Source organism: Chaetodon auriga, chromosome 20 (genome assembly GCF_051107435.1).
Source record: "Chaetodon auriga isolate fChaAug3 chromosome 20, fChaAug3.hap1, whole genome shotgun sequence".
Classification (NCBI taxonomy): Eukaryota; Metazoa; Chordata; class Actinopteri; order Chaetodontiformes; family Chaetodontidae; genus Chaetodon; species Chaetodon auriga.
In genome coordinates this window covers 18,547,766-18,572,694 of record NC_135093.1, presented here as the reverse complement: position 1 = coordinate 18,572,694, position 24,929 = coordinate 18,547,766, and the positions used below count along the sequence as shown (strand labels likewise).

At 42.4% G+C, this 24,929-nt stretch overlaps 2 protein-coding genes across 4 annotated transcripts; one reads left to right on the top strand and one right to left on the bottom strand.

The window, feature by feature from the left end:
- The first annotated feature begins 271 nt into the window (after nt 1-271).
- Nucleotides 272-4,961, top strand: mrpl38 (mitochondrial ribosomal protein L38). The gene is made up of 9 exons (XM_076760295.1): nt 272-370; nt 900-1,088; nt 1,212-1,343; nt 1,442-1,644; nt 1,783-1,855; nt 2,001-2,046; nt 2,586-2,744; nt 3,116-3,252; nt 4,711-4,961. The coding sequence occupies exons 1-9, from the start codon at nt 286-288 to the stop codon at nt 4,845-4,847; spliced, it is 1,161 nt and encodes a 386-aa protein (XP_076616410.1). The 5' UTR covers nt 272-285; the 3' UTR covers nt 4,848-4,961.
- Nucleotides 4,667-24,929, bottom strand: fdxr (ferredoxin reductase). Of its 3 annotated transcripts, XM_076760293.1 has the most exons (13): nt 24,522-24,929; nt 23,957-24,066; nt 21,295-21,390; nt 20,330-20,452; nt 20,089-20,202; nt 19,881-19,982; nt 18,723-18,830; nt 16,237-16,321; nt 13,934-14,133; nt 13,666-13,837; nt 13,402-13,575; nt 10,740-10,894; nt 4,667-4,799 (listed from the first exon to the last, which is right to left on the bottom strand). In XM_076760293.1, exons 1-12 carry the CDS (start codon nt 24,601-24,603, stop codon nt 10,764-10,766), a joined length of 1,497 nt encoding a protein of 498 aa, XP_076616408.1. In that variant the 5' UTR covers nt 24,604-24,929; the 3' UTR covers nt 4,667-4,799; nt 10,740-10,763. The 3 variants fall into 3 exon arrangements, with proteins under 3 accessions (XP_076616408.1, XP_076616407.1, XP_076616409.1); XM_076760292.1 differs by lacking the exon at nt 4,667-4,799 and having other exon boundaries at nt 10,669-10,894; XM_076760294.1 differs by lacking the exons at nt 4,667-4,799; nt 19,881-19,982; nt 20,089-20,202 and having other exon boundaries at nt 10,669-10,894; nt 24,522-24,919.

Below are 24,929 nucleotides of genomic sequence, written 5' to 3'. Positions count from 1 at the left end.
TGTAATATTAGAACAGTTGTTAAGAAAGTTCTCACAAAACCCAAAGTGTAACGTTATATCTTACATTTTGGACAGTAATGGTATTGTAAATACCGTAAAACTAAATATACTGTGATTATACTGATGAAGTATAGCTTACCATACCATATGTCACCATTATTCTCTGCCACTAGATTACGGTCAGTCGGTCCTACAAAAAACGACATAATGTAAACGTGCACGGACTTGTTTTGCTGCTCTCGGCCACCGTAGTTTTGAAAACGTCGAGAAAAAAAACTTTCCAAGATGGCGCTGCGCACGGTTTGTGCTGCTACCTTGCGAAGTGGGGCAGAATTAGGGGTCAGTAATGCGAGGACATTTGTTACAACAGGTATTGTAACGATTTTACTCAATTTCATTGGGTTTGCATTTCGGAACTCGTCACCGAGCGTCAGTATTGCATATACACGCCATGTACGGTCTATGTGAAGCAGACTCCTTTACATGCTGTGAAGAAAGACATGTCGGCAAACTCCAAAGAATAATGTTACAAATGTTATCAACTTAGTGATGCGGTGGTTTCCAACGGGAAAAAAAGAAGATACGTGACCTAGTTTAAGATTAATAACTTGTGTCAATAGTGTCAGCACTGATACGGTTATCATGTCCCATATTAGCATTGACAATAGCATGGTTTGAGGAAAGAGAAAAAAAACCGGCTTGTATCACTCTCCTTTTTAAAGGTAAAACTATCAAATATTTGAAGGGAGTTTCGCATGCATACAGCATGCCCTTTAGTTAGCCTGATGACACTGCTGGCGTCAATTTGGATAATGGCAGGAATAAGCAGACAACATGACTTCTTCTTCTTCTTCTTCTTATGTCACTTACTCACTTTTGTTGCTGTTTCCACATGACAGCGTTCCTCCGCAGACGGGTACGTCCTTTGGGGCCAATGCCAAATGAAGAGATTGACCATAAGAACCTGGAGTCCCTAGAGAAATATCGCAGCTACGTTCGTTACTTAAAGCATGCCGAGGCGGCAAAGAATAAACCTGCCTGGTGGAAGACGTACAGGGGCTACGTGGAAAAAGCTGATCCTGAGCATGGTGAGAAGTGAGGGAGACACCGCTGATAGGGACTGGTGGTGTGAAAGTGGTCGGTCAGGGGTTTTATTTCATCGCTGCTGAGACCTTTGACAATTCGCGGTTTAAATGAGACTTCTGTTTCAGGCACAGAGCGAGTAGACATTGGACTGCCGTACTGTCAACCCTCCAGGACCAAAGAACTGGCAAAGAGGAAGCAGGTGATGAAGGATAACAAGAAGAACGTTGAGCTGGAGAGGGCTACTCGTCTGCGCACCTGTAAGCTCACGCACGCTCACCATGAAGTGAATGATTAAGCTTTTAATTGATAAGTGAAGAAATTGGTTCAGTGTTTTATTTTCTTGTTGTCCCACCAGTTAAAATCCCTCTGGATCAAGTGCAGGAAGTCTGGGCTAAGAGCAGCGGCCCGTTTGATATCATGAGACTGGCGGAACACTATGGGGTCTTCAGAGATCTCTTCCCGATGGCGTATTTTCTACCTCAAGTCTCACTCCACATCGGCTATAGCCAGGGCAACAGTGGTCAAGTGTATTATGGGAATCGGCTGACACCAACTGAAGTATGTTGAAGGAACCTCACACATCAATCCCTGCATTCTGTATCTATTTAGCTTTTAATACACTGTCACTCTTTTGCTCTGTTCCCACCTGTTAGATGTCTTCTCTCACTGTCCTCTTTGCCGTGTTTTCTTCTCCAGGCAGCATCTGTCCCTCAGATCAGCTTTGATGCGGAGGAGGGCTCCCTGTGGACTCTTCTGCTCACCTGTCCAGGTCAGCATCAGTCGTCACAGGACGCACTGGATCAATAGATTAGGACGTTCAGCTCTCTCTCTGCTTTTCAGCAACGAGTCAAAAGATGATCGATGGATTCTCATCATTTACAGGCTGTTTAAAGTTATTTTTCCATCTTTTTCAGATGAGCATCTTCTGGATAATGAGGCAGAATACGTCCACTGGCTAGTGTGAGTACTGAAGTCAAGCCTGTGCTCTTATTTGTATTTAGAGACAACACATGTTGAGCAAGTTGCTTTTACAGGGAGGTTTAAAAATACAACAAAACTCTTTGAAAGACTACAATTCCAGAATTAGAATTTCCAGTTGCCACCAGTTTATTTCAGTCAATCCAGCCTTAACAAGGAAAATGGGTTAAAAGTCCACCTCCGCTAACAAATGTGTGTATTCTTGCATCACTTGTATGTTTGAGCTTCACTGTACAGAATGATGTGAGTGCAGAGCTGTTTTCACAGTCAACTGTGAAGAGCGAAAGTTTTTCTGAGCTCACCAAAAACCTCAGTTTGACACACGGACATAGCAGCAGGATTTTGGAACATCACAACTAGTTTGGTTTGGTTCAATATGGAACTTACACACAGGTGTGCTGTGTAAACTCAAACCCTCCAGTGCATATGCACTGAGAACAGGTTTTACAGTGACACAGGAGACCATTAATCAGCAACAGTATGAGTAAACCTCTGCAGCCTCGAATGGTCTGTTTCCACAGAGGGAACATACCAGGCGGAGCAGTGCAGGCCGGGGAGGAGCTGTGTCATTACCTGCCTCCCTTCCCTGCCAAAGGAACAGGCTTCCACCGCTACATTTTCGTCCTCTTCAAGCAGGAGGGACCCGTCAACTTCCAGGAGGATACCAGGCCATCACCATGGTGAGCAATACACCCAACACGCAGACGCAGGAAGCTGATGCTCTTCACTTTATTTGGAGTTGTGGTATGAAATATAACCAACTCAATTATATATACGTGTATGCTCACTACTGCATAGCATAAGTTCTTACATGAAGCTTTTCCTTTTCTCTACTGTAACCTGTAATGGTGAGCATGTGTTAAAGGCCTCAATCATCAAAACAAAGGGTGCTGGTTGGCCGATTTTATTTCCTTTGGACAGAAACCTACTAATTGTTTGCCCCTGCCGTCAGCTGTGGTGAAATCTGCCAGTGAACTGTAGTCACGTTAATGTGTGCTCATGTTTGTGACCGCAACAAAGGCACTCAGCTTGTGCTGTCTCTCCTCTCTAGCCATTCTCTGGTGGATCGAACATTTAAGACGGTGGATTTCTACAGAAAGCACCAGGACCATCTCACACCTGCAGGCCTGGCCTTCTTCCAGTGCCAGTGGGATGAATCTGTCACCAACACCTTTCACAACACACTCAGTGAGTTTTCTGGCCTTCTGGCTTTTTACAAAAACAAGATGAAAAGGTCTGAAGTAGGGATGCACATGGTTAACCGTTTAACCGTTAACCGATAACAGTAACTCTAACCGATTAATACTAACGGTCAATTTTGTTTTTAAGCTACGTAATTCAATCAACTCAAGGGGGCGTGTCGACAGGTGCAACACATGCCATCACGTGCTTTCCATCACAGCCCACTTTACAGCGAAGATGAAGAGAGCAAAAAGGAGTTCTGTGTGGGACAATTTCGACCGGAAAGGGGAGGAGGTCATTTGCAAATTATGCGGTACAGCACTGAAATACTCCAGCAGTACGAGTACAATGCAGTACCACTTAAGAAACAAGCATCCAGCATCAGACGATGGAGGACCATCGTAGCGAACTTTGCCCTCCATGATCGCCGGGAGAAAGTGTGACGCGTGGCGGTCTGAGAAGATAACGGGCTAGCTAGATAACTCGGGCTAGTGTGAAACATGTTAGATTCATGTCTGAATCTCAGGGATCACTGACTGTAAGCAGAAACACAGTGTCAGTGACCTGTCACAGCAGCCAGCTGGAGCACAGCTCTCCATTGAGCCTGTGTGTCTCCATGCACGCTGGCATCATATGCAACATTAATATTACAGATATCAGTGACGGCTCTGCAGATGACACCTGAAGTCACTGAATAATTCCAGTCTCCTTCGTGTTGTACAGTAGGGGAGGGTGTGTATCCTTGTATGCAATTACGCACAAAACACACATTACATTGAATATTATTTTTTTATCTCCAGACACATCGCGGGTCGTCCAGGTTTACAGTAAAATTGTTCGGAATGAAGCCGCATCATCCAGATAAACATTGAGCTCCATCAGAACTGTTTAAAAATCAGATTTCAGAAGCTCAAACTTTATTTTGGAAATGAAGCAGAACACACAATTAAAGAAATCACCAGCGCGCTCGCTCTCGACATAATTTAAAAAGCAATAGCAGACGATTGAAGCCTACAGTACTGTTAATTATATCTAAAGCTTGTAGCTTTTTTTTTACATTTTAGATGAGTAATCTAACTATTTGCCGTCATTGTAAATCTGCAGTTCAACACCGGACAGCGCCGAGTCAGTGACTCTCTGATTCCAACCTTTCCTTACATGGAAAGCCTTGTCGGAATGGTGGGACGTTTGTGTGTCGGAATAGCGGTATTTCGGGATGGTGATATGTCTAAATGGTGGTATGTCGGAATGGCAGCATGTCGGAATGACGGAATGTCGGAATGGCAGCATGGAAGGGCATTTAAATCGTATCTGTTAACGGTTATTAATCGTTAAAGGGCGTCGGTTAACGGTTATAAAAAAAATCCAAAATGTGCATCCCTAGTCTGAAGTGGAACAAAATGTTTGTGAGGCCATTGCCTGGCCATTAATAATGAAGCCTGTCTGTTGCACCTTCCCCTGCAGACATGAAGGAGCCAGTGTTTGAGTTTATCTGGCCTCCAGTGTACCACCCTCCACAGGTCAAGTTCCCTCATGGACAGCCCCTGCGCTACCTGGACAGATACAGAGATGGAAAGGAGCACACCTATGGAATATACTGATTATGAGACACATGCTCACAGAGAGGAGAAAACACACTTCCTTGCAAATGAGTACTGATGTATGGCATATTTATGTTAAATAATAAAGCATTTTTCAACTGTGCTGAGGCTGTATTATGTTTACATCTGCCATGGAGGTTATGTTTTTGGTCCTGTTGGGTCATTTGTCAGTTTGATAGTTGGAAATGTACAGCAGGGCATTTCAGCTATTTGTTTCAATACAATTTGGTGGACAGTTTGGGTGAAAGAACAAGTTATTAAATACAAGGTCTGGGCCTGTTCGTCAAACTGCCAAAAGTAAAATTTTGAACTCAAAGTGGAGCTCAATTGATTTTACATATCAAGTCAGTTTACAGGTGTTGGGAAGTTCTACTGCATAAAAAGTTGTCTAAAACCTTTTTTGGCTCCAGAGCCAGCTGTGCGAAATCTGATAAATGTCCTCAAGTGATGTCACCAGAGTCAGCGTCGGCTGGAGCGTGGAGAAGTGAGTTCATCAGACCTCTGTAGCTCCTCATCTCTGCTGCAGACTGATGGTTCAGGCCTGCGTTAGCCACGGTGAGCACACACACAACTGCAGCAACTGAGGTGTGTTGTGGACAATACAGATCCTCACAAAGACACAAAAAAGACTTTGGTTCTGCTGCATCAATTTCATCCATTTTGTCAAGCTGTCCATCATGAGCCCAACAGAATTATTGGAGTGCAATGTTAATTTGTGGAGGACTCTATTGAAAGAAAAAAACTCCTGCACTCTTACTTCCTCCATAATCTCTTAAATTGGTTAAAAACTCTTCTGAGACCTGTTCAGAGGGATTGTTCAAAATATTACCTGAAGCGATATGTGTCATTTAGAACAGAGCAGTTATACTCTGCTATTTGCATCTGAGTTGAAGTGACATTATGCTTCTTTTTTCAGGGGTGTCAAAAACATCCTAAATAAAGCTGATACTGGTTTTGTTGGCATCATCTTTGTGCACACTTTTCAATTTGGGCCTAAATTCTCCTTCTTCTAAAATCACTCTGACGTAGCTCCTCGACCAGCAGCAGAATTTACTTCATCCTCTTTATGTTTCTATTTCAGCTAATTAAAAAGGCCCAATTTATACATTTCTATACACTTTGTAAATATATTAGCTTGTTGCTAATTTCAAACGGGAACAGCCAGGAATACTCTGACATCAGACTGAATGAAGCTTGTTGTGCTTGTGGCTTTTGGTTTCAAGCAGATTGCTGCTCGTTTCTCATCATGCTGACCTTTAAAGTTCAGTCAGACATGCCATAATAACGTGGTATGGTCAGTCTTCAGGGTAACTACATCTCAAATTGACTGGTGCACTCTGCATTGACACTTGCTGAAGTTGAAGGTTTTCCACATTTCAGGGATTCAGGACTTCGTCTGACAGACATGGAGAACACGGTCAGATCCAATTCAAGCTTCTTACTCTAAAGTCCAGCTTTTATCTTTTGGTATAGGATTTAGGGTTCCTCAGTATTCTTGATTCAAAATGAGCCCTTTCATGTGATAAAGGGTAGGCAGCATTTCAATGGGGCTGATTGAGGTGGAGCTACAACTGAGTAGTATAAAGACCCCCACTCAACTCGTCAGATAAATATGAAGTTAAAAACACGTGTCCACAGTGGACACTGGACCTGCAGCACATCAATCATACTTTGCATCAGCAAAAATGTTTCATGTGTAGGTTTTTTGGACAACATATGTATTAGTTAGGGACTACTTTTATTGCATTTCACACATACTGTATAAGACTGAAACTGAAGTCAGTGAGGTGTTGTCATGCTGTGGCCCCAATCTTGAATGGCTGCTATGCATTTTCCAAACCGCCAGATGTCGCTGTGCTTCCTGACTTTGAAGCCCCACAGCTTCAAATTGTTTTGTTTTGGCACAAACTGAGAGGAAGACTAATTGGCACAGGGAGGTTGGCTCACATAAATCCCAGCATAGCTCTGTCCTCACTCACCCTGAACAGGTCAGGGCTGTTCATTTTGTGTTGTCATCAGCCTCCTAATTACAGCCTTAGTTGCTTTCATAACCGTCTGAACAGAAGGGAGATCTTTGAAAACTTCAGTTTTCCCTTTTGATGGAGCTTTAGACCTAATGTGAGGTTGCATTTAATATTAGAATTGCTCTTTAACATACATACAAAACAGGTAATATGAAAGAAATAAATCCAACATCCTCAGAGTTATCAGAGAGAATTGTTTTACAGGCTTGTCACAGGAAGGGCTGAATCTCAACGAGCTCTGAAGGGGATTAGAGCTGATCAGCAACAGCTGCGTCACCTGCATGCTGGCCCTTTTTAAACAAGCCATGGGGCACAGAGAGCATTTCTCCTTGCAACAGAAACAATGGGAGCTGCCTGGGACCTGCTTTTTTGTGTGCTGACTGTTTGGCTTGCCACAGGTTTTTATATTCATTCTGTTTTAAGTTTGTGGTTAAGAAATTGGTGCTGGAGTATTGGTGCTGCAGTTTGCTTTGGCAGAACTTGTCACTTCCTTAGCTGCCTTAACAACTTGTGACATGCTGTGCTATCAAACAGCACAACCATTTGATTAACAAGTGTACTGTCAATGTGTTCTTGTTTTTCCAGTTGGTGGGACAAACAAAAGAGATGATCATGGGCTGCAGGATACAATGGAAGGTAAGAAAACTTCTGGCAGATTCCTTTTGGAGTTTTTCAAACTAAGTCACTTGATTTCCTTTGCACTACAGATCTGTCTCCCAATGGAATCTCTATGAGGAAGGCCTTTGCACTGCTCCAGTCAATGGAGTCCATGTTGGAGCAAGAAGCTAAGAGAGGTGAGCAGGTTTTGTGAAACTCTGTCAAAATGCAAGTTTGTGTAGAGCCTTGGTCTAAGCCTCATGAGGTGGTTTACCAAGCTTTCAGGTGAGTGCTTTCTTACACCATTTTATCACTTAAGGGCTGAGAAGCTGGCTGGAGCTTGAGTTTCAGCTCTGAAACATTTGTCTCTTCTGATACAAGTCCTTTCTTAGTGTCAGAAACATCCAATTTTATTTGTCAACTGTTTATCAATCATCTGTCCTCTTTCAGTACAACTGGAAAACAATGAAGTGGAAGCTGAGGCATCACTTGGCCGCCTGAAATTTGTACAACAGCCCCCTAAGAAACCAAAAGTGTTCAGCGACAACCTGACGGCCAGCGACAACCTGACGGCCAGCGACAACCTGACGGCCAGCGACAACCTGACGGCCAGCGACAACCTGACGGCCAGCGACAACCTGACGGCCAGCGACAACCTGACGGCCAGCGACAACCTGACGGCCAGCGACAACCTGACGGCCAGCGACAACCTGACGGCCAGCGACAACCTGACGGCCAGCGACAACCTGACGGCCAGCGACAACCTGACGGCCAGCGACAACCTGACGGCCAGCGACAACCTGACGGCCAGCGACAACCTGACGGCCAGCGACAACCTGACGGCCAGCGACAACCTGACGGCCAGCGACAACCTGACGGCCAGCGACAACCTGACGGCCAGCGACAACCTGACGGCCAGCGACAACCTGACGGCCAGCGACAACCTGACGGCCAGCGACAACCTGACGGCCAGCGACAACCTGACGGCCAGCGACAACCTGACGGCCAGCGACAACCTGACGGCCAGCGACAACCTGACGGCCAGCGACAACCTGACGGCCAGCGACAACCTGACGGCCAGCGACAACCTGACGGCCAGCGACAACCTGACGGCCAGCGACAACCTGACGGCCAGCGACAACCTGACGGCCAGCGACAACCTGACGGCCAGCGACAACCTGACGGCCAGCGACAACCTGACAGCTCATAAGAAAACTGCTCAGGAAGACACAGTGGGAAAACCTAAAGGCAGTGCTGCAGAGAAACCACATGGAGTTGCTTTGGAACTAGGAGCCCCAGCACACTCCAGTGTGTCCACATCAGGGTCTCACATGGTCAAAATGAGAGTTCGGCAGAGAAGAGGAGTCAGGAGCATTGCAAGAGTTAAATGAAGATGTTTCTGCATGTACTGGGGTTTTATCTCTGCTTTGAATAAAACACTAAACTGATCTTTGTCTTTTTTTTGTTTTTTTTCCAGAAATGAGCTTTTCTTAAATGACAGGCTTTGATGGAAATCCAGGGCTAATGTAACTTTGCATGGATTATACCAGCAGTGCTTTCCCAATATTAATGTTCAAGGCTTTAAGTGCTCTAATTTAAAGCAGAGGAGCATTATGAGTTTAAGTTAAATATGCAGTTGCATCCATTCCACTCAACTGTTGCTGCAGTCAGGATATTAACCATAGACTACCTGGCACAGGAGCCTTGTCAGAATGTATTTATGTTCTGTGGTCAATGTTTAATTGTGAAGATGCCAAAGGAGAGATAAAATTGGTCAGGCTTTACCCATCTCAAACTATTATTTGATGTGAGACTTCAAGGATAACTTACAACATGGCAGTCTAGCCCCTCCCAGCCACTTTCATGTTAGATCAGACACATAAAATCCTTGGGGATACATTGTGTGCAAATATCCAAATCAAAGACACGTGTCAATACATGGTTCAAGTACCTTGGTGTTGTATGAGTATTGTGCAAGGTTTCTGTTTAGTTAGGAGTCTTCAGCTGCATTCATATACTACCCTGACTTGTCATTGTAAGTATCCTAGACTTTATTTTATTCTTGCAACATATTAATTCCTGCTTTAAGTTGTTTTAAGTTAGTCAATATCTTTGCAAATAACCAGAGGTTTGTCACCCTGATGTAAGCAATTTTTTATATCTCCAACTCAAAGTACAGCCAAAGTACAAGCCAAAAACCCACCATGTGTGACATCTAATTGCAAATGAGTAAGAAGATTCCAAAAGTTAGGATAATGTGAAATGTAAACTTAAAAAGAACACAATGATTTCCAAATGCTTTGATCTATATTCAATTGAATGCAGTAAAAATTAGATTTAATGTTCAATTAAATATCTGAGATAGACATCAACTGACCAAACTTTGTAAATACACTCATTCTGAATTTCTTAATCTGAAACATGTTTCAAATTCAGAGTAAGCATAATTACAAAAATCAAGATGATGAGGCAAACATTATATATAGTCTTTGTGCTATTTTCAATTGAGTATATGTCAAAAGAAAATGATCACATTCTGTTTTATTTAGGCTATACAGTGGCGACTGTTTCAGAATCAGGGTCGTAATATATTTTACACAATAATGCCAGGTCTTAATGCAGCACCACCTGAGGGATTGAAAGTCATGGGCATTTAATTTTGGGTTTCAGCCTTGCCCCCTTCATGCAGACATTTCTTCATGTAGATGGTGAAATACCTAAATTCCTTGCAATAGTGTGTTGTGAAACGTTCTTAAACTGTTGGACTATTTGCCCACTCTGTCTTCACACAGTGGTGAACCTCACCCCGTCCCTGCCTGTAAATGAGGATGCCCGTTTCACACCCTGTTACCAATGAACCTGTTTACCCGTGGAATGTTCCAAACAGGGGTTTTTGAGCATTTTATTAAATATATTCAAAATAGACAGGATAATATGAAACATCATATGAAATGTAAGTGTAAAAAAGATTTGTGAGCGTATAGTTTGTACTCTTAAACATACATGTACATATGTATTAAAACACAGTGCAATACAATAGGTTCATGAATGTTATCCTCCATTAGAAAGTCATATTTTGAGAAAAGAGCCAAATAATCTCAGGGTAAATTACAGTTCCCACTACTTTTTAATGTGTACTCTGTGTACAACATGAATTAAGTCTATGTTAAGTACTTCATAATGCTTTTTTTCTGTGCCCATTGTGGTCAGTCAATGATCCCCCCCCCCCCCAATGTGACACTGCAACATGTACTCAGTGCCCAGTCTTCACCTGTAAACAGCTCCTTGTCTTCAGTCACTTTTGAGCCACCTGCAGCATCTCCTCCACAGTCAGTAGTTTTTCTCGGGGTTTTCCAGTGGCTTCGCCCCGATTTATCTCCACCCTGTCAATCTTCTCCCAGTCTGAGAAAATCACTGGTCTCACTCCTACAGACAGTAACATAAAAACCACAAACCAAATGTTACATAAAAATTGGGGTGGTCTTGTAGATTTGACCTTATGTGTGACCTTTTGACTGTCTGTATTTTGGTGTCATTTTCGATGTGAAGCATGTCATGAATGGAACTGTGTTGAACTGTGTGCAGCTGTCAAAGCTTTTATCTTAATTCATCAAGAGACGGGAAATTACCTTGAAATAACAGCACAATCGCATTCTTAGAACTTGAATCATGATGAAAAAAAAACATTTTCCTTTCCTTTAGGAAACTTCTCTGTGAGGAGTGTGTGTGTACAGTACGTGTACTTGCTGTAATAATATCACGAGTACATGAAATGAAGAGGAAATTTGCAATGACGAAATGTTGCCAAGCCACTCTTTCAGCTTTTAATCAGCCTGACAGCACTGTCTGAGGGAGGGTGACGTGTTGGCATTCGGTGTGATGGTACCCAGAGAGCTGTTACATAAACAGAAACATTTCCTCATTTTCACATTATGATAATAGTTGTGCAACATGGCCAGCCACTCCATTTAGTTCATACTCCCAATGGTGTAGTGGTGCCTGAAGAAGTGGGTATGCTCTTAACTTATGTCTCCCCCCCCCCCCCCCCCCCTTTTTTTTTTTTTTTTTAGGAATAACGCCCTGTGTTAACAGTGACATGTAAATTGACTTTTGCATATTTAGGTCACCCAAAAATCTGCCAGTAGTATTTGCACATTGACACTTATCTTCTGCTGCTTGACTTCAGGGAGTGACGATCATTATGAAATTAACCTTACCCACAGACGGACGGAGCGGTAGCAACAGATCATGAGCGGGAGGGAGTGGGATTGTTAGCTGAGCTGCTGGCTAGCACAGATGTGATGTTAGCATCACCATCGTTAGCAGAGCTGCTAGCTAGTAGCACCAACGTAGCATCGCGAGGTCGTCTTTCTGAAAGCAGATTGTTGTTCGAGTTGTTCGCTTCATGTTTCCTTCATTTCCGTCATTAATTGAATTATTGACTTTATTATCCAACAGGGAAAGCGCGCACACCACAGGCGACATTTATTTTCCTAGGATGGCATTGGAAACGTATGACCCGCCCTACTCTGCCTCTGATTGGTTTACCCATTCTTACCCAACCAACCAACGAAGGCAACAACATCTGAGGCAGAGCAAGGTGGCTCATGCCTTTGCCATCCTAGGAAAAAATTATTGCAGCAACCTGGTAAATGGTGCCATCAGAGGGGATTTGTAAGTGAGTATACGTAATGCCAACTGAACAATAAGTGGGTATACTCCATATACCTGCGTATACCCTGCACTACACAAGTGCATACTCCTGTTTGGTTGTGGAATCTGACATTCTGCATTTGTGTTTTATTCCCTTTTTATGACGACTCAAAAAAGTTAAGTCTTAAGTTAAGTCTTTTGCAACATGGAACATTTGATGAATACTAAAAGAAGCTTCTGTGGCCTCTCAGGGTTACTGCATCCAAAGACATACAGAATAGAAAGCAAATGTGTTATAAGAAACAGGCCCACTGTCTGTGCCCAGACAACAGCTAACTGTTTTAGATCCTGCTTTGGTGTCATTTTGTGTCTCTTTCTGTGCGTTTTGTGTCTCTTGTTGGTTTTTTGTGTCTCATTTCATTGACTTCCCAACAAGAAAAGTTTTATTTCCAACAGAGGCTCCAGAGTCCCCTGACTCGGTGGGTCCCTGGACCTGTGTCTGGTACACCTGTTCAGTAATCCTTCCATGGGGTAGGCATATGAGGTGTGGAAGTTACAAAAATGAATTGCTAAAAATGGAGGTGATGGAAATACACGTGAGTGCAAATGCAGAGAGGTAAAAATGGATGCAAAATGAAAAATGGAGTGAAAAGGGATGAAGAGATTTGATTCATCTAAAGCCAACTTGATTAAAATAGTTGTGATACGATGAAAACAGAGCCACGTTCCATCATTTCATTCATCCCTCTGTGTTACGGTTTACTCTCTACAATTCATTGTTCACAATACCCAGCTGACATTTATTAATTAGAGCAAGCTATTTTTTGTTACTTCCGTCCAATGTGGGAGAGCTGAAGACTGGCAGGATGAATGTGCAGCTGACAAATCTGCAGAAACTGTGTGAAACTATCAAGTCAACATGGAGCAGAATCTCAAAGGATTTTTCCAGCACTTGGTTGAATCTGTGCCACAAGAATTCAGGCTGTTCTAGGAGCAAAGGGAGTTCCTACACAGTATTAGAAAGGTTGACCTAATACATAAATAGCTTTCTTGTAAACAAAGAACACTGCATGTATCTTTGAGGTCTAACAAATGTACCGAATGCACTTCCCTCCTTCATTTGCTCACCTTTTACTTCTCTGTCTATGAACTGATATCGGAACCACAATTAAAGCCCCTCATAACTCTATTATGACTAAACAGACAAATACATCCAAGCACAGGTCAGATAACAGGACTCAACAGAAGGTGATGAAACAGCCGAAGGAGCAGTAGAGTACCTCTCTTTTCCAGCAGACCACTGATGCTTTGTGAACCAGGCCTGGCAACAGACACGTCCACTGTCCCCGAGTCCATGTCCTCCAGTAAGGATCGTGCAGTGTCAAAACTATTGTTCATCGTTGTGGCTATCACCCCAGTGGGGCCTGTTTTCAGCCAGCCACTACAATATAAACCTAGAAAGAAAGATGGATTCACTCAGTTTTTTTCAGTTACAGGTTTTAGCTCGCTAAGCAGTCTTGTTGTTTGTGGTATTTATTGAGTACCTGCAGCTTGTTGAACACGACCCATGCTGTTTGGCACGATGGCTTTGTGGGAGTCAAACGGCACTGATGGATCAATGGGGAGGCTCTTGTAGCCAATACTACTAATGACAAGGCCGCAGGTCACATCCTCCACTTCTCCAGTGAGCACTGCCCGGGCTCCCTCACCTGAACCCTGGTCACACAGAGGTAACCTACATTAACCAGGCCAACGGACTGAGGAGCTGCATGTCATGGACTTCTTGAGTTTTAAAATCCAAAGCCTGTTTACCTCCAGCCTGTTGACAGCCAGGCGGATGCCAGCTGTTCTGTTGTTGTCAGGGTTGGCCAGGATTTCAATGGGGCTCCGGAAGAATCGAAAGGCCCAGGCGCGGGAGGCCTTGCTTCGCCTCTCCTGCTCCTTCTCTCCTGGGATCTCCAGGGCTGTCTTCAACATGAGCTCTGTCAGACGCTTCCTGGGTCGAGGCAAATCTGACACAGCACAGAAATATTTGCTTAAAATGAGAATCTGTCGGCTTTGAGAACATTTCTGATCCCGAATTTAAAGTGGTTACAATCTCTATGCTGAATAGCTGTGTGTGTTTGTGTCTATAATGTGTATTAGTCTTAATTTCATTACAAAAACTGACAAATTTCGTTGTTTTCATTTCATTTCACCTGAAGCTCAATATCAGCAGAGCCAATGAGCTTGTGTTGGACAGCAATGCTTCAGAAATGGATGCTGCTGTGAAGAAGCTACAAATTGTAAAACGTGGATGCTTCACACACATCTTCAACCTGGCAGCACAGAAGATCTACAAAATCACCACAATTTCAAGGTGGACATCTAAGATTAGTGTCATCAATTCAGTATCTGACCAAATGTGAAATATGGTCACAGTCTGCCTTTCTGCTCCTGATTTATGGAGGTGAATAATGGCCAGAAAACATTACGATTTAACAGTGAAGTTGACCTTTGACCTTTTGGATGTAAAAATGCCATCACTTCTCTTTTTCATTCTCATTTTATCCTATGAGACACTTTGTGTCAAATTGTTTCATAATTCGCATATGAATTCTTCATGGCCAAAAATGTGGTCTGTGTGGTCACACTGACATTGAACTTTTACCTTTGAACACCAAAATCTAATTAGCTCATCTTTGAATCTAAGTGGACATTTGTGCCAAATTTGAGGGAATTCCCTCAAAGCGTTCCTGAGATATCTTCTTCACGAGAATGGGACGTATGTATGTTTGTATGGACAACCTGAAAACATAAAGGCTCCTCAGTCTTCTTTACTAAAAGAGCTGTTCCAAAGACTTTGTTGACTACATGTCATTTATTAAAGACTAAAATAGATGGTGGCTGATGGTGATAAGCTGATGGCTCTTTTTAATTAAGACATTAACCTTAAGACAAGTCTTGATCCAACTTCTGATCTCAGGGCTAATACTATCTATAGTTGGCAAAATTAACAGTAATACATATATGCATGTGTGTGTGTGTGTGTGTGTGTGTGTGTGTGTGTGTGTTTTCATCTGAGCATGTGTGCTTCTGCTGTAAATGCATGCATGATCACATGACTTCTACATATTTTTGTAAATATGGAAAAAGTGTGTAGGCGTGTCTGTGGAAAATGTGTGAACATGTGCAGACGTGTGCTCATGCCGAGTGCCAGCTATGAAAACCCATACAAGGACCTGCACACAAAAACATCAGAAGTCTCACACTGCAATGAAACCAGCAATACTGGCCTTCGTAAATTTCCTGTAAGTGCATTTTTTTTATGCGCTGCTGCAACCACGAACTAGTCACCACTGCAGCGCCGCTAATGTTATCGCTGAGGGTGCAAGTTTAGAAGCACTAACGAGAAGACAGACACAAACCACCAGTTTCTAAAATCACCCTTCATTTAGTGCTTATCATGTTTCACAGAGATGTGATCAAGGTTCTCATAATAAGCCACGAACAGAGTCAAGGTGACTGTTATCGCTATAAGCTGGAACATGCTCAGCACTATCAATGTCATGTCTGCAGCAAGGACGATGACCAACCAAAAGGTCATCAGGACGAGGACAGCATATGACCTTATCCTGCGGTGTTGTTATACCAGCAGAAACCCCATGGAACCACTCAATATCTACCACCAGCTGTGTTTACCTCTGAAGTTTCCATTCACCCCACTGTGTATGGGCTATAGGTCTCAGTATGGTATGTTCTGGGTGTTAACCACAGCTAACATTACTTCCTTCCTTGTGACATTTTCAACAGTTTCTGCATTACTCAAAGCTGTATTTCTGTTAAGCTCATAGTTATTTTACATGTACCGCTAGTTAGGTAAAAAAAAAACAACCTTCTCCTATTCTGTATGGCATATTAATAAATATGTTACTGTATGTGGGCCATTACACTGCCTTCACTCAAAATGTGAAATGTCCACATTCGAAGACCCTTTAATCAACTGAAAAATAAAGAATAAAGTGCGAATGTCCACACCTACCATGTTCATGAATAGAGCTAACTGATAAGGTCGGAAAAAAGAAGTGGCATACTCAAAAGGAGGTAAAATACTTCGATAAACTGTCATTTCTCACCTTTAACAGCCTCTGTGACACCCTGAAAATCAGCTGCAACCATCTCAGGTCTGGTGTCTGGCAGGTTCACCATTTCTCTAAGCTCCTGTAGACATGAAGAACATAACAGGGATACTTGCCTCTGTAGCAGCCTCTGTGCATGTTGATGAAAACAGACAGACTTTTATACATTGGATTACTTCAGCTGTGGAGTGCACAAAGAAGCCATGACTGTCTATAACAAAGCAATACATCTGGCAAGAAAGGATTACTTTTCCAAAATTATGACAGAGAATGCTGGCAACTCCAGAACATTATTCTGCAGCATTGACCGACTGCTCAACACTGCCCCCACCAGTCCACAGTTCTTTGCATCGAACTGAAGAACTTGCATTGTTCTTCACTAACTCAAACAGAGCCAGCACTGCTGCTGATGTGAACACAGATGAGCTCAATAAACACTGTAAAAAGGATGTAACCATGGGAAAATTGACCTGTATTTCATTAACTGAGCTCTGCACAGTGTTGATCTTGTTCCTACAGCATTTTTAAAGCAGGTGTTTGACAGTGTTTTAAGTCACGTCTTGACAATTATAAACACATCTCTGCAAACAGGCATCTTCCCAGTTGTGCTGCTGGAAAACCATTACTAAAGAAACCCAACCTAGATAGCAACACACTCTTTAACTGCAGGCTGATATCCAACCTTCCATTCATCAGTAAGATAATGGAAAATACAGTGTCAGTGCAAAATGAACTCCTTTCTTAAAGAAAATAACATTCTGGAGGAATTTCAGAATTTAGGTTTTAAGAACCACAGCACTGAAACTGCTTAAGCTAAAATAATAATCAGTGACATCAGACTAAGTTCTGATGAAAATAAGGTCTCAGTTCTTTTCCTTTTAGACCTATGTGCAGTGTTTGACATGATTGATCATGATATCTTAATCAATCGTCTTGAACAGTTGGTGGGTTTTTCTGACTGTGTGTTAAACTGGTTTCAAACAACCATCTGAAGTTTTACATCAATCTTGGAGATCATGTGTCTGAGAATCATGACATCTGTTTTGGGGTTGCTCATGGCAGCTGCCTTGGTCCTTTACTGTTCTCACTCTACATGCTGCCACTTGGTGACGTCATTAGAGAACATAATGCATGTTTCCATAGTTATGCAGATGACACACAACTGTACATCTGTGCTGAACCAATAAGCTATAGACTCCTTTACTAACAGTCTTTCAGCCATAAATAAAAGGATGGGCAACAATTTCTTGAAGGCCTGACAGCCTACCAGCCTCCCCACCAGTGAAGGAGCTGGCATGTCCCAGCCCAGAGGGGAAGTGACTTGAGAATAGAAACAGTAGGTTTTACCTTCCCTCTGTGTCACACAAGCACACACCCACATTCTTTAATAATTATAAAGCATCTTCCACAGTCGCATCCAGACCTAGTGTCAAGGGTGCAGTCAAAAACAACAAACAGGGAAATAAACAATTCTGGGGTTTTACCACTCCTGGGAGAGGCTACGGCTTCCCTCAGGACGTGGGCTGTTTTCGTCTCTATCAGTGCAAAAGCATGTCGTGCATGCCCAGCATCAGTCAGAAGTCACAACTGTGCTCTACCTCTAGATGGCCCCACAACAAGATTAGGGGGGACGAAGTAAGCTGAGCAGTAGATTGCAGGGCAGATGCCACCTGTCTCTCTCTAATGAGGGAGAGATGGACAGCACTTCATCCTTGATGCTGAGAACAATATCACAGGGACACAGACTTCAGTTTGCTGTCACTTCCCTCTTGCTTCTCAGGGATAGTATGTTTTCCAGGCTCAGGGGGAGTCAGCTCACGTTCTACAGGAGGAACTTCTCTCGCTCTTAGAAAAGAGTAATATGTAAAGTGCAGAGCGGCTATTATTCTAGGAATTTTCTGGTTCCCAAGTGAGGGTGGAACGGCATTCGCCTGATCCTCCATCTTCAAGCTTTGAACAAATAGAAAACACAAGTTCAGTATGCTCACTCGTGACCACAGACGCGAGTTTGCTGGGCTGGGGCAGAATATACGAGGGTCGGTCTGTGAGGGGTCTCTGGAGCAGGGGTCTACAGCGGTTCCACATAAATTGTCTTGAGCTCTTAGCAGTGTTTCGCACCCTGAAACATGTCCTTTCTGTTTCTCAGTGGGCATCATGTTCTGCTCAATATCGCTAATTCAAATCTTGAACATTATAGCACATTATAGCATTATAGCACAAGTTATTTCAGTGTAAGTGGCTCTACATGACGTGGATGTAGCAATCACCAGCCAATCACGATTGGCGTAATGAGATAAATGTTTCTGAGGAATATGCAGGGTATGTATCACATAGTGAGACATCTCACTCATGCCACTCTGAGAACCAGAGTTATGAGTTATAAGTAACAAAGTTTTTTGCACTGTTAGACTTCTGATGGCTACTGATGGTGTGTTTCCAGATCTTAAAAAGAATTTGCAATAAACCAAAGTTCTGATACACACCTTGATTGTGCAAGCGACCTGTATAGGTCCTCTTCTGCCAACAATCAGCACCCTGCGGACCTGGCTCTCAACCAGAGCCTCCAAGGCTGGCTGGGTGATGTCAGTCTTCTGCAAAAGAACAGGACAAATTTTCCATTTCCGAGGGGTTATAAAGTTGCTAAATGTTTCCAGTGATATTCTAAAACACTTTCTATTTTGTGTTACTTCTGATGCTGTAGGACCACAATTACGTGAAGTGCTGAAAGATGTCTTAAGTTGCCAACATGTCGTTGGTAATGTGACACAATTTTCCATCAGTTTAATGGAAGGTCAGGTTCTGTAGGCAGAGGCAGAACTCTTTTCTTTGTCTGAACAGTCAGTCTCACAAACCTGTTCTTCTCTTTATTCAGAACAAAGCACTGCAATAAGTCAAACATGATGCTGACACACAGGACAGACAGGCCTTCAGGGATCTTCCCATGAAAGTGTATCTTCCGCTTTCCAGATTTCTTCAGGTAATTGTTCTTCAGATATGAACACATTTAAAATATTATATCATATCGTCATATATTCCCACATCAAGACCACAACAAAGACAGCTTTTTACCTTTTGTGTGTGTGTGTGTTCCAGCCAGATTTAGTACTGTACCGGATTTGCCCAATTTCCTAGATTTTTCAGTAGTCCACACGTGGAACACCAAAACATTCTGAAAATCATTTATGGCTTCCAAAACTTTGATCTACTCTCTCTCTCGATCAATCAAATACTGGGGGTTTCAGCTGTGGATGGAGTTTGGACACAAGTTGTGATGGAGATAGCACAGCTGTTATCACGTAAACTAAGTATGGAGCTGCTGTCACGTGGTAAGAGGTGGTCTTAATCTATATAGAGGGGTGGGAAGGTTGGGTGGTAATTTTTTTACACTGATGGCGTTGCTTGCCACACTCAATGAATTGGTGCCTTCATATCTCTCAGATCTCATCATGCTATAAACAACAACATATTATTTGCAGTCTGTTAAGGGTGGAGCATTCACTGTTTACTCTGTTGAAATTGTTTATCGTCTGTCTTAATTGTACTTCTCATTTAGATTTTTAAGACCATGCTGTGTGGTTCATTGGCTTTTTTGCTCTACATTTAGTGCTTATCTGAAATACCCACGGCTGTGTGTTTCTCACCTTTAAAATGTCAATGGGAGACAGCAGGATTCTTGCCACATCCAAGGCTACATTGCCTTGACCTAGAATGACTGCTGTTTCACAGCTCAGGTCTGGACTCAGCTGAATAGAAGAGATAACAGAAACTGACACAGAGATTTGATGATAAAGAAGCAAAACAGAAAGGGATGACTGATCTGATAATATTTTCACAGAGTCTAAGGCATACCTCTCGACAGCTGGGCAACCCATTGTACCATCCCACAAAGTCTTTGGCAGAATACACACCAGCCAAGTCTTCTCCTGGCACCCCCATTCTCCTATTTCCCTCTGCCCCATAACTCTACCATAAATATACAAAAAACAATGCGTAAGGATGCTCACACACACACACACACACACACACACACAACTTTTACCTAAAGGTGATTTTGCTGTACAAGCGCTACGATGTGTTTTCATGTTCTTACCAGTACAACTGCATGGTAGGCTTGCTGCAGCTCCTCAACGCTCACATCCTTCCCCACATTCACATTTCCATAGAAGCTACAGCGTGAATGATTGGCTGTCTGTGTGAATGTGTTGATGACGTTCTGATGGGAGGAATAGATCAGGATTATTCAAACAAAAAGACTAAAAAGAGTTTTATAGTTCTTATTTCGAACTATGGTGTTCCAAAGCTGCTGTTTGATTACCATCTGTCATGTCCTTTTAGGCCAAAACAGTACGAACTACTTTAATTTCCTGCATAATAAATACCAAATATGTACTTAAGTACTTTTAATACTTTAGTCTACAGTTACACAGTGAACAACTTTTAAGCAATAGTTGGATATTCTGGGAAATATGCTTATTGACGTTTTTGCTGAGAGTTACACAAGAAGACTGCGTTAGCTTAGCTTGGATGGAAAACATAAAGAATTAGCTTTGCATAAAGAATGGAAACAAGGGGAAACAGCTAGCCTGCCTCTGTTCAAGCATAAAAAAAAAACATAAAACATCTGCCTACCCGCACCTCAAAAGCTCACTTATCAACTGCTGCCATTTTCCATTTTCCATGCCAGTTTTCAGGTATGCGAGATAACTATCGGTGTACCTGACTTGCAGTCTCATACACGTACTGCTACAAGGATTTAATAAACAGGTTTGTCTGGGGTTATGCCTGGGTTTTGTTTTTACCCAGCGTACCAACTATTGTAGTCGGCACACCTGGAACTGGAGTTTGCATTTTCTAAAAAGGAGTCTGCATTTCCTAAAAACGATCATGATCAGAGAGGGCAAACTTATCATGTCAACATTACGAAAATCAAAGCCTGCAGCCTGCTGGCTAGGTGGCTACTTCAAGGCTGCTGAGAGCCCTGCTCATATCCTGTAAATATTCAAAGAGTGTAGGACAGATATCTGTTTTCTGACATATCTTTTTAGGATTAGAGACCTTGACTTCAGGATGATCAGGGGCCACTCCGAACCTGACCAGGCCAAAGGGTACAGGCAGCCGCTCATAAATGTCCACCTCGAGATCTTGACGGGCCTGAGAGGATGAGAAGGACAGAGAGATACACCATGGAAAATGGAATCTTTTGATTACAGTTGGAAATATGCAATGATTGGAAAGACCATGGCCCTTTAGGCAGATTTATAGAATAACACTGGTGTTACTGGTGTTTTAGTTTTAGCCATGCTAGCAGTGTGGCTCTAGGGATAGCAATGCTGGTCTGTTGGTGAATCCTGCTGTGAACTATTCTTTTAGTGCCACCATGAGGTTCCTGTTTGTGGCATTCAGTAAAATATTTCAACAACTACTTGAACCATTGCAAAAAAACATTAAGTAGACACATTCTTGTCCCCCTTAAGATGAACTTTGGCAATTTCACAGTTCATCACTGCATCCACAAATACAAGCTGAAACTCTGCCATGCAAAGAGGAAACTGTATATAAACCAGATCCACAAACGCTGCCTCCTTCTTTGGTCCCGAGCTCATTTAAGATGGACTGAGGCGAAGTGGAAAACTGTCCTGTGGTCTGACGAGTCAGACTCTGAAATTCTTTTTGGAAATCATGAACGCCACATGCTACAGGCTAAAGAGAAAGAAAGACCATCCAGCTTTGTATCGGTGCACAGTTCAAAAGCCAACGTCCATGATGGTGCACATGGCATGGCTAACCTGCACATTTGTGAAGGCTCCATTGACGCTGACAAACATCTGCAGGTTTTGGAGCAACATATGCTGCCAAGAAGACGTCTTTTTCAGGGAAGGCCTTGCTTATTTCAGCAGGACACTTCCTGACCACACTCTGCACGTGTCCCATAAGCATGGCTCCATAGTAAAAGAATCCGGCTGCTAAAGCGCTCTGCCTGCAGTCCCGACCTGTCACCCACTGAAAAGGTTTGACGCATTATGAAACATAAAATATGACAAAGGAGCTGAAATCAAACATCAAGCAACAATGGGAAAACATTCCACTTTCTAAAAGACAGCAGTTGGTCTCCTCAGCTCCCAAACACTTACAGAGTGTTCTTAAAAGAAGAGGTGATGCAACAGAGCGGTAACTTTTCAGAAATGTGTTGCTGGCATCAGATTCAAAATGAGGATATCAAACAATGAAATTTCTCAGTTTCAACATTTGATATCTTCTCTTTGTACTTTTTTAATTTACACTTTATTTACATGTTAAACAGTGTCCCTTTTTTTGGAAACAGGGTTAGAACAAGCATATTCACTAAACATCAGCATGTGAGCTATGTCATTGTGAACATGTTAGCTAAAAATAACAGTGTCCAGCCTCACAGAGCTGCTAGCATGGCTGTAGATATCCAACAAACCCCACTGGTAACTCAAATTTAGGAGAGGAAAGAAAAGAAAGTCATGGTGATTCATTCTGGGTGCTCAGGTAAAGACGCAGCAGGCAAATTTAGAAAATACTCAATTACATACAGGTATTAAACTACATCAGCTGAATTTTAGAAATAGGACTCGTGATTGATGATCTGTGTTTAAAGTGTAAGAATAAAGTTTCACCTTCCTTATTTCTTATTTTATTCATGGCAGCTATTTCATGTGCACGCATTTGCATTTACTTTAAAATGTTCTCTTGTGTTACATCAAGTTCCTAGGTTATGTTATGCATTTACAATGAATACAGGCACAAATATAAAATAAGGCTAGCTAATTCTGTGACACGAGATCATCACTGCAAAAAACCCCAAGCAATATTTAGAACAGCTTGCAAATGTTTCGCATAGAAAATTATGCAAGAAGCTCAAGGAGCTTGGTCTACACAAAATGGTCTGCAAGTTATTTCCTGCCCTACTTACAGCAGGCCTACGAGGTTGAGATTATGAGCATCTATCTAAAGCATCAACTGAAAGCTAAAGCTAACAAGATCCAGTCACATAGGGTGTGACAGGTGGAGCCAGGTGTTGCACAATGAGGCAAACACCCATTTGTCTGTTTTGACGGGATTATTTGTTCAAGGTGGGCCTGTCGGCTACAGACAACATGCAGCCAGTCGAAACTGTATACGTTCACAAACTGTCCTTAAACTAAGAATGAATGAATATGAATTAATCCTAAAGATCATTTGAAACCGCCATAAAGAATTAAATGTGCACTGTATTGCCTCTGTTTCACATTGGGAGTATTTTCTTCGTTGACATCATACTACCACCTACAATAATATTATAATAATACATTATACAACAAAACAATCAGTGTGAATGTATTAAAAACAGTTTTAGAATGATGAAGCAGATGTGATGAGGTCGACAAGGATCACAGTGCAGTAGTGAAGAATACAGGTACACGAATGATGTCTGTTAGGATTGGGCAATATGATGAAACCTTGAAATAATAAAACTGTCAACACTGTCAGAAATTTGGCAGCTATGTCTTTAATATCTTTGGGCTACTAAGCTATTAGGTGACTCATATCAGTGATTTTCGTTGTTTTGTTTTGCTTATTCAAGTATCTTGATTTGTCAGGTGTTTACTTCATCTGGCTAGTTTATCCATAAACAGTTTGTGATAGAAGACTTCATCCATATCACCCAATCCTAATGCTTACATTGTACCAAGACTGCAAAAACAGGAAATACCTTGATTAAATGCTGGGCCGTGTAGAAACCTGCTGGACCGCTGCCAACAATACACACCTTCAACTTCAGGCCACAAGAGGAAAAGCATGCCTTCCCACGTCCATTTACACCTGCAGAATCAGCAGCAGCAGGACTGGAATTATAATTGCACTAAACAGGAAGTTGTGAACTTGAAACATCTACTTGAGGCATAAATTAATGAGCAACTCAGAAACAACCAGGGGAAAGGTTAGCAGTATTCATAATAAAGGTGTCACTACTGCAAAGAACGGATTGTTTCAGTTATAGATAGAGGGAGTTGGTCATATATTTGTATTATATTATTTTTTGCTGATGTAAGTGCTTGGTGGTATATTGGGTATATGCCGAAATACTGAGTGAAGTCCCCTTGTTAAAGGTTTCTTATATCTTCAAGCAGGCGTGAAGCTATGTCGGACGGCAACTTTGACAAATAATAACTGACCCAATTTTGTACTGGGTTTGGCGCGCGCTGCCTCGATACAGGAAAGCGAACAGACAGAACTAAAGCGACACACAGAGCGTTGCATACAGCAGGGTGTCTCACCATCATGAAGCCGACTTATCCATCTTCTTCTCGCTGAAGTCCACAATTTCAACCCGTCAAACAGCAGTTTGTGGCCGCTCATGCTGTCTGGCTTCAAACCAATGCTTTCCAGTTATTTGATAACCAGCTCTGCATCACTAACAGGTACCTCTGCTTTGAGCTTTGGAACCTCAGCAGGAGACCCAGAGCCAAGGTGAAAAGCGTTTGCCGTTCCTGGGTAGTGTTCGCAGGCTGCGTGTTCTCAACTAGCTAACAGGTGCTAACAGTATCTAACTTGTGCTAACAGATAGCTACATTTGCGCGTTTGCAACGGCGTTACCATACATCACATACTTACAGTATTATCATAACAGTGTTATGATAACACTGTTTTCAAGGCTGCACATTGTGTTACACTCGCAAAAATCC

Excerpts from the sequence above, each read along its gene's own strand:
- mrpl38 (XM_076760295.1), top strand. The coding sequence starts at position 286 with ATGGCGCTGCGCACGGTTTGTGCTGCTACCTTGCGAAGTGGGGCAGAA. Across the intron at positions 1,089-1,211 it reads AAAAGCTGATCCTGAGCATG|GCACAGAGCGAGTAGACATT; the intron begins GTGAGAAGTGAG and ends CTTCTGTTTCAG. Across the intron at positions 2,047-2,585 it reads GAATACGTCCACTGGCTAGT|AGGGAACATACCAGGCGGAG; the intron begins GTGAGTACTGAA and ends CTGTTTCCACAG.
- fdxr (XM_076760293.1), bottom strand. The coding sequence starts at position 24,603 with ATGAGCGGCCACAAACTGCTGTTTGACGGGTTGAAATTGTGGACTTCA. Across the intron at positions 20,453-21,294 it reads CTGATCATCCTGAAGTCAAG|AACGTCATCAACACATTCAC; the intron begins GTCTCTAATCCT and ends TCCTCCCATCAG. Across the intron at positions 18,831-19,880 it reads CTCCCATTGACATTTTAAAG|AAGACTGACATCACCCAGCC; the intron begins GTGAGAAACACA and ends GTTCTTTTGCAG.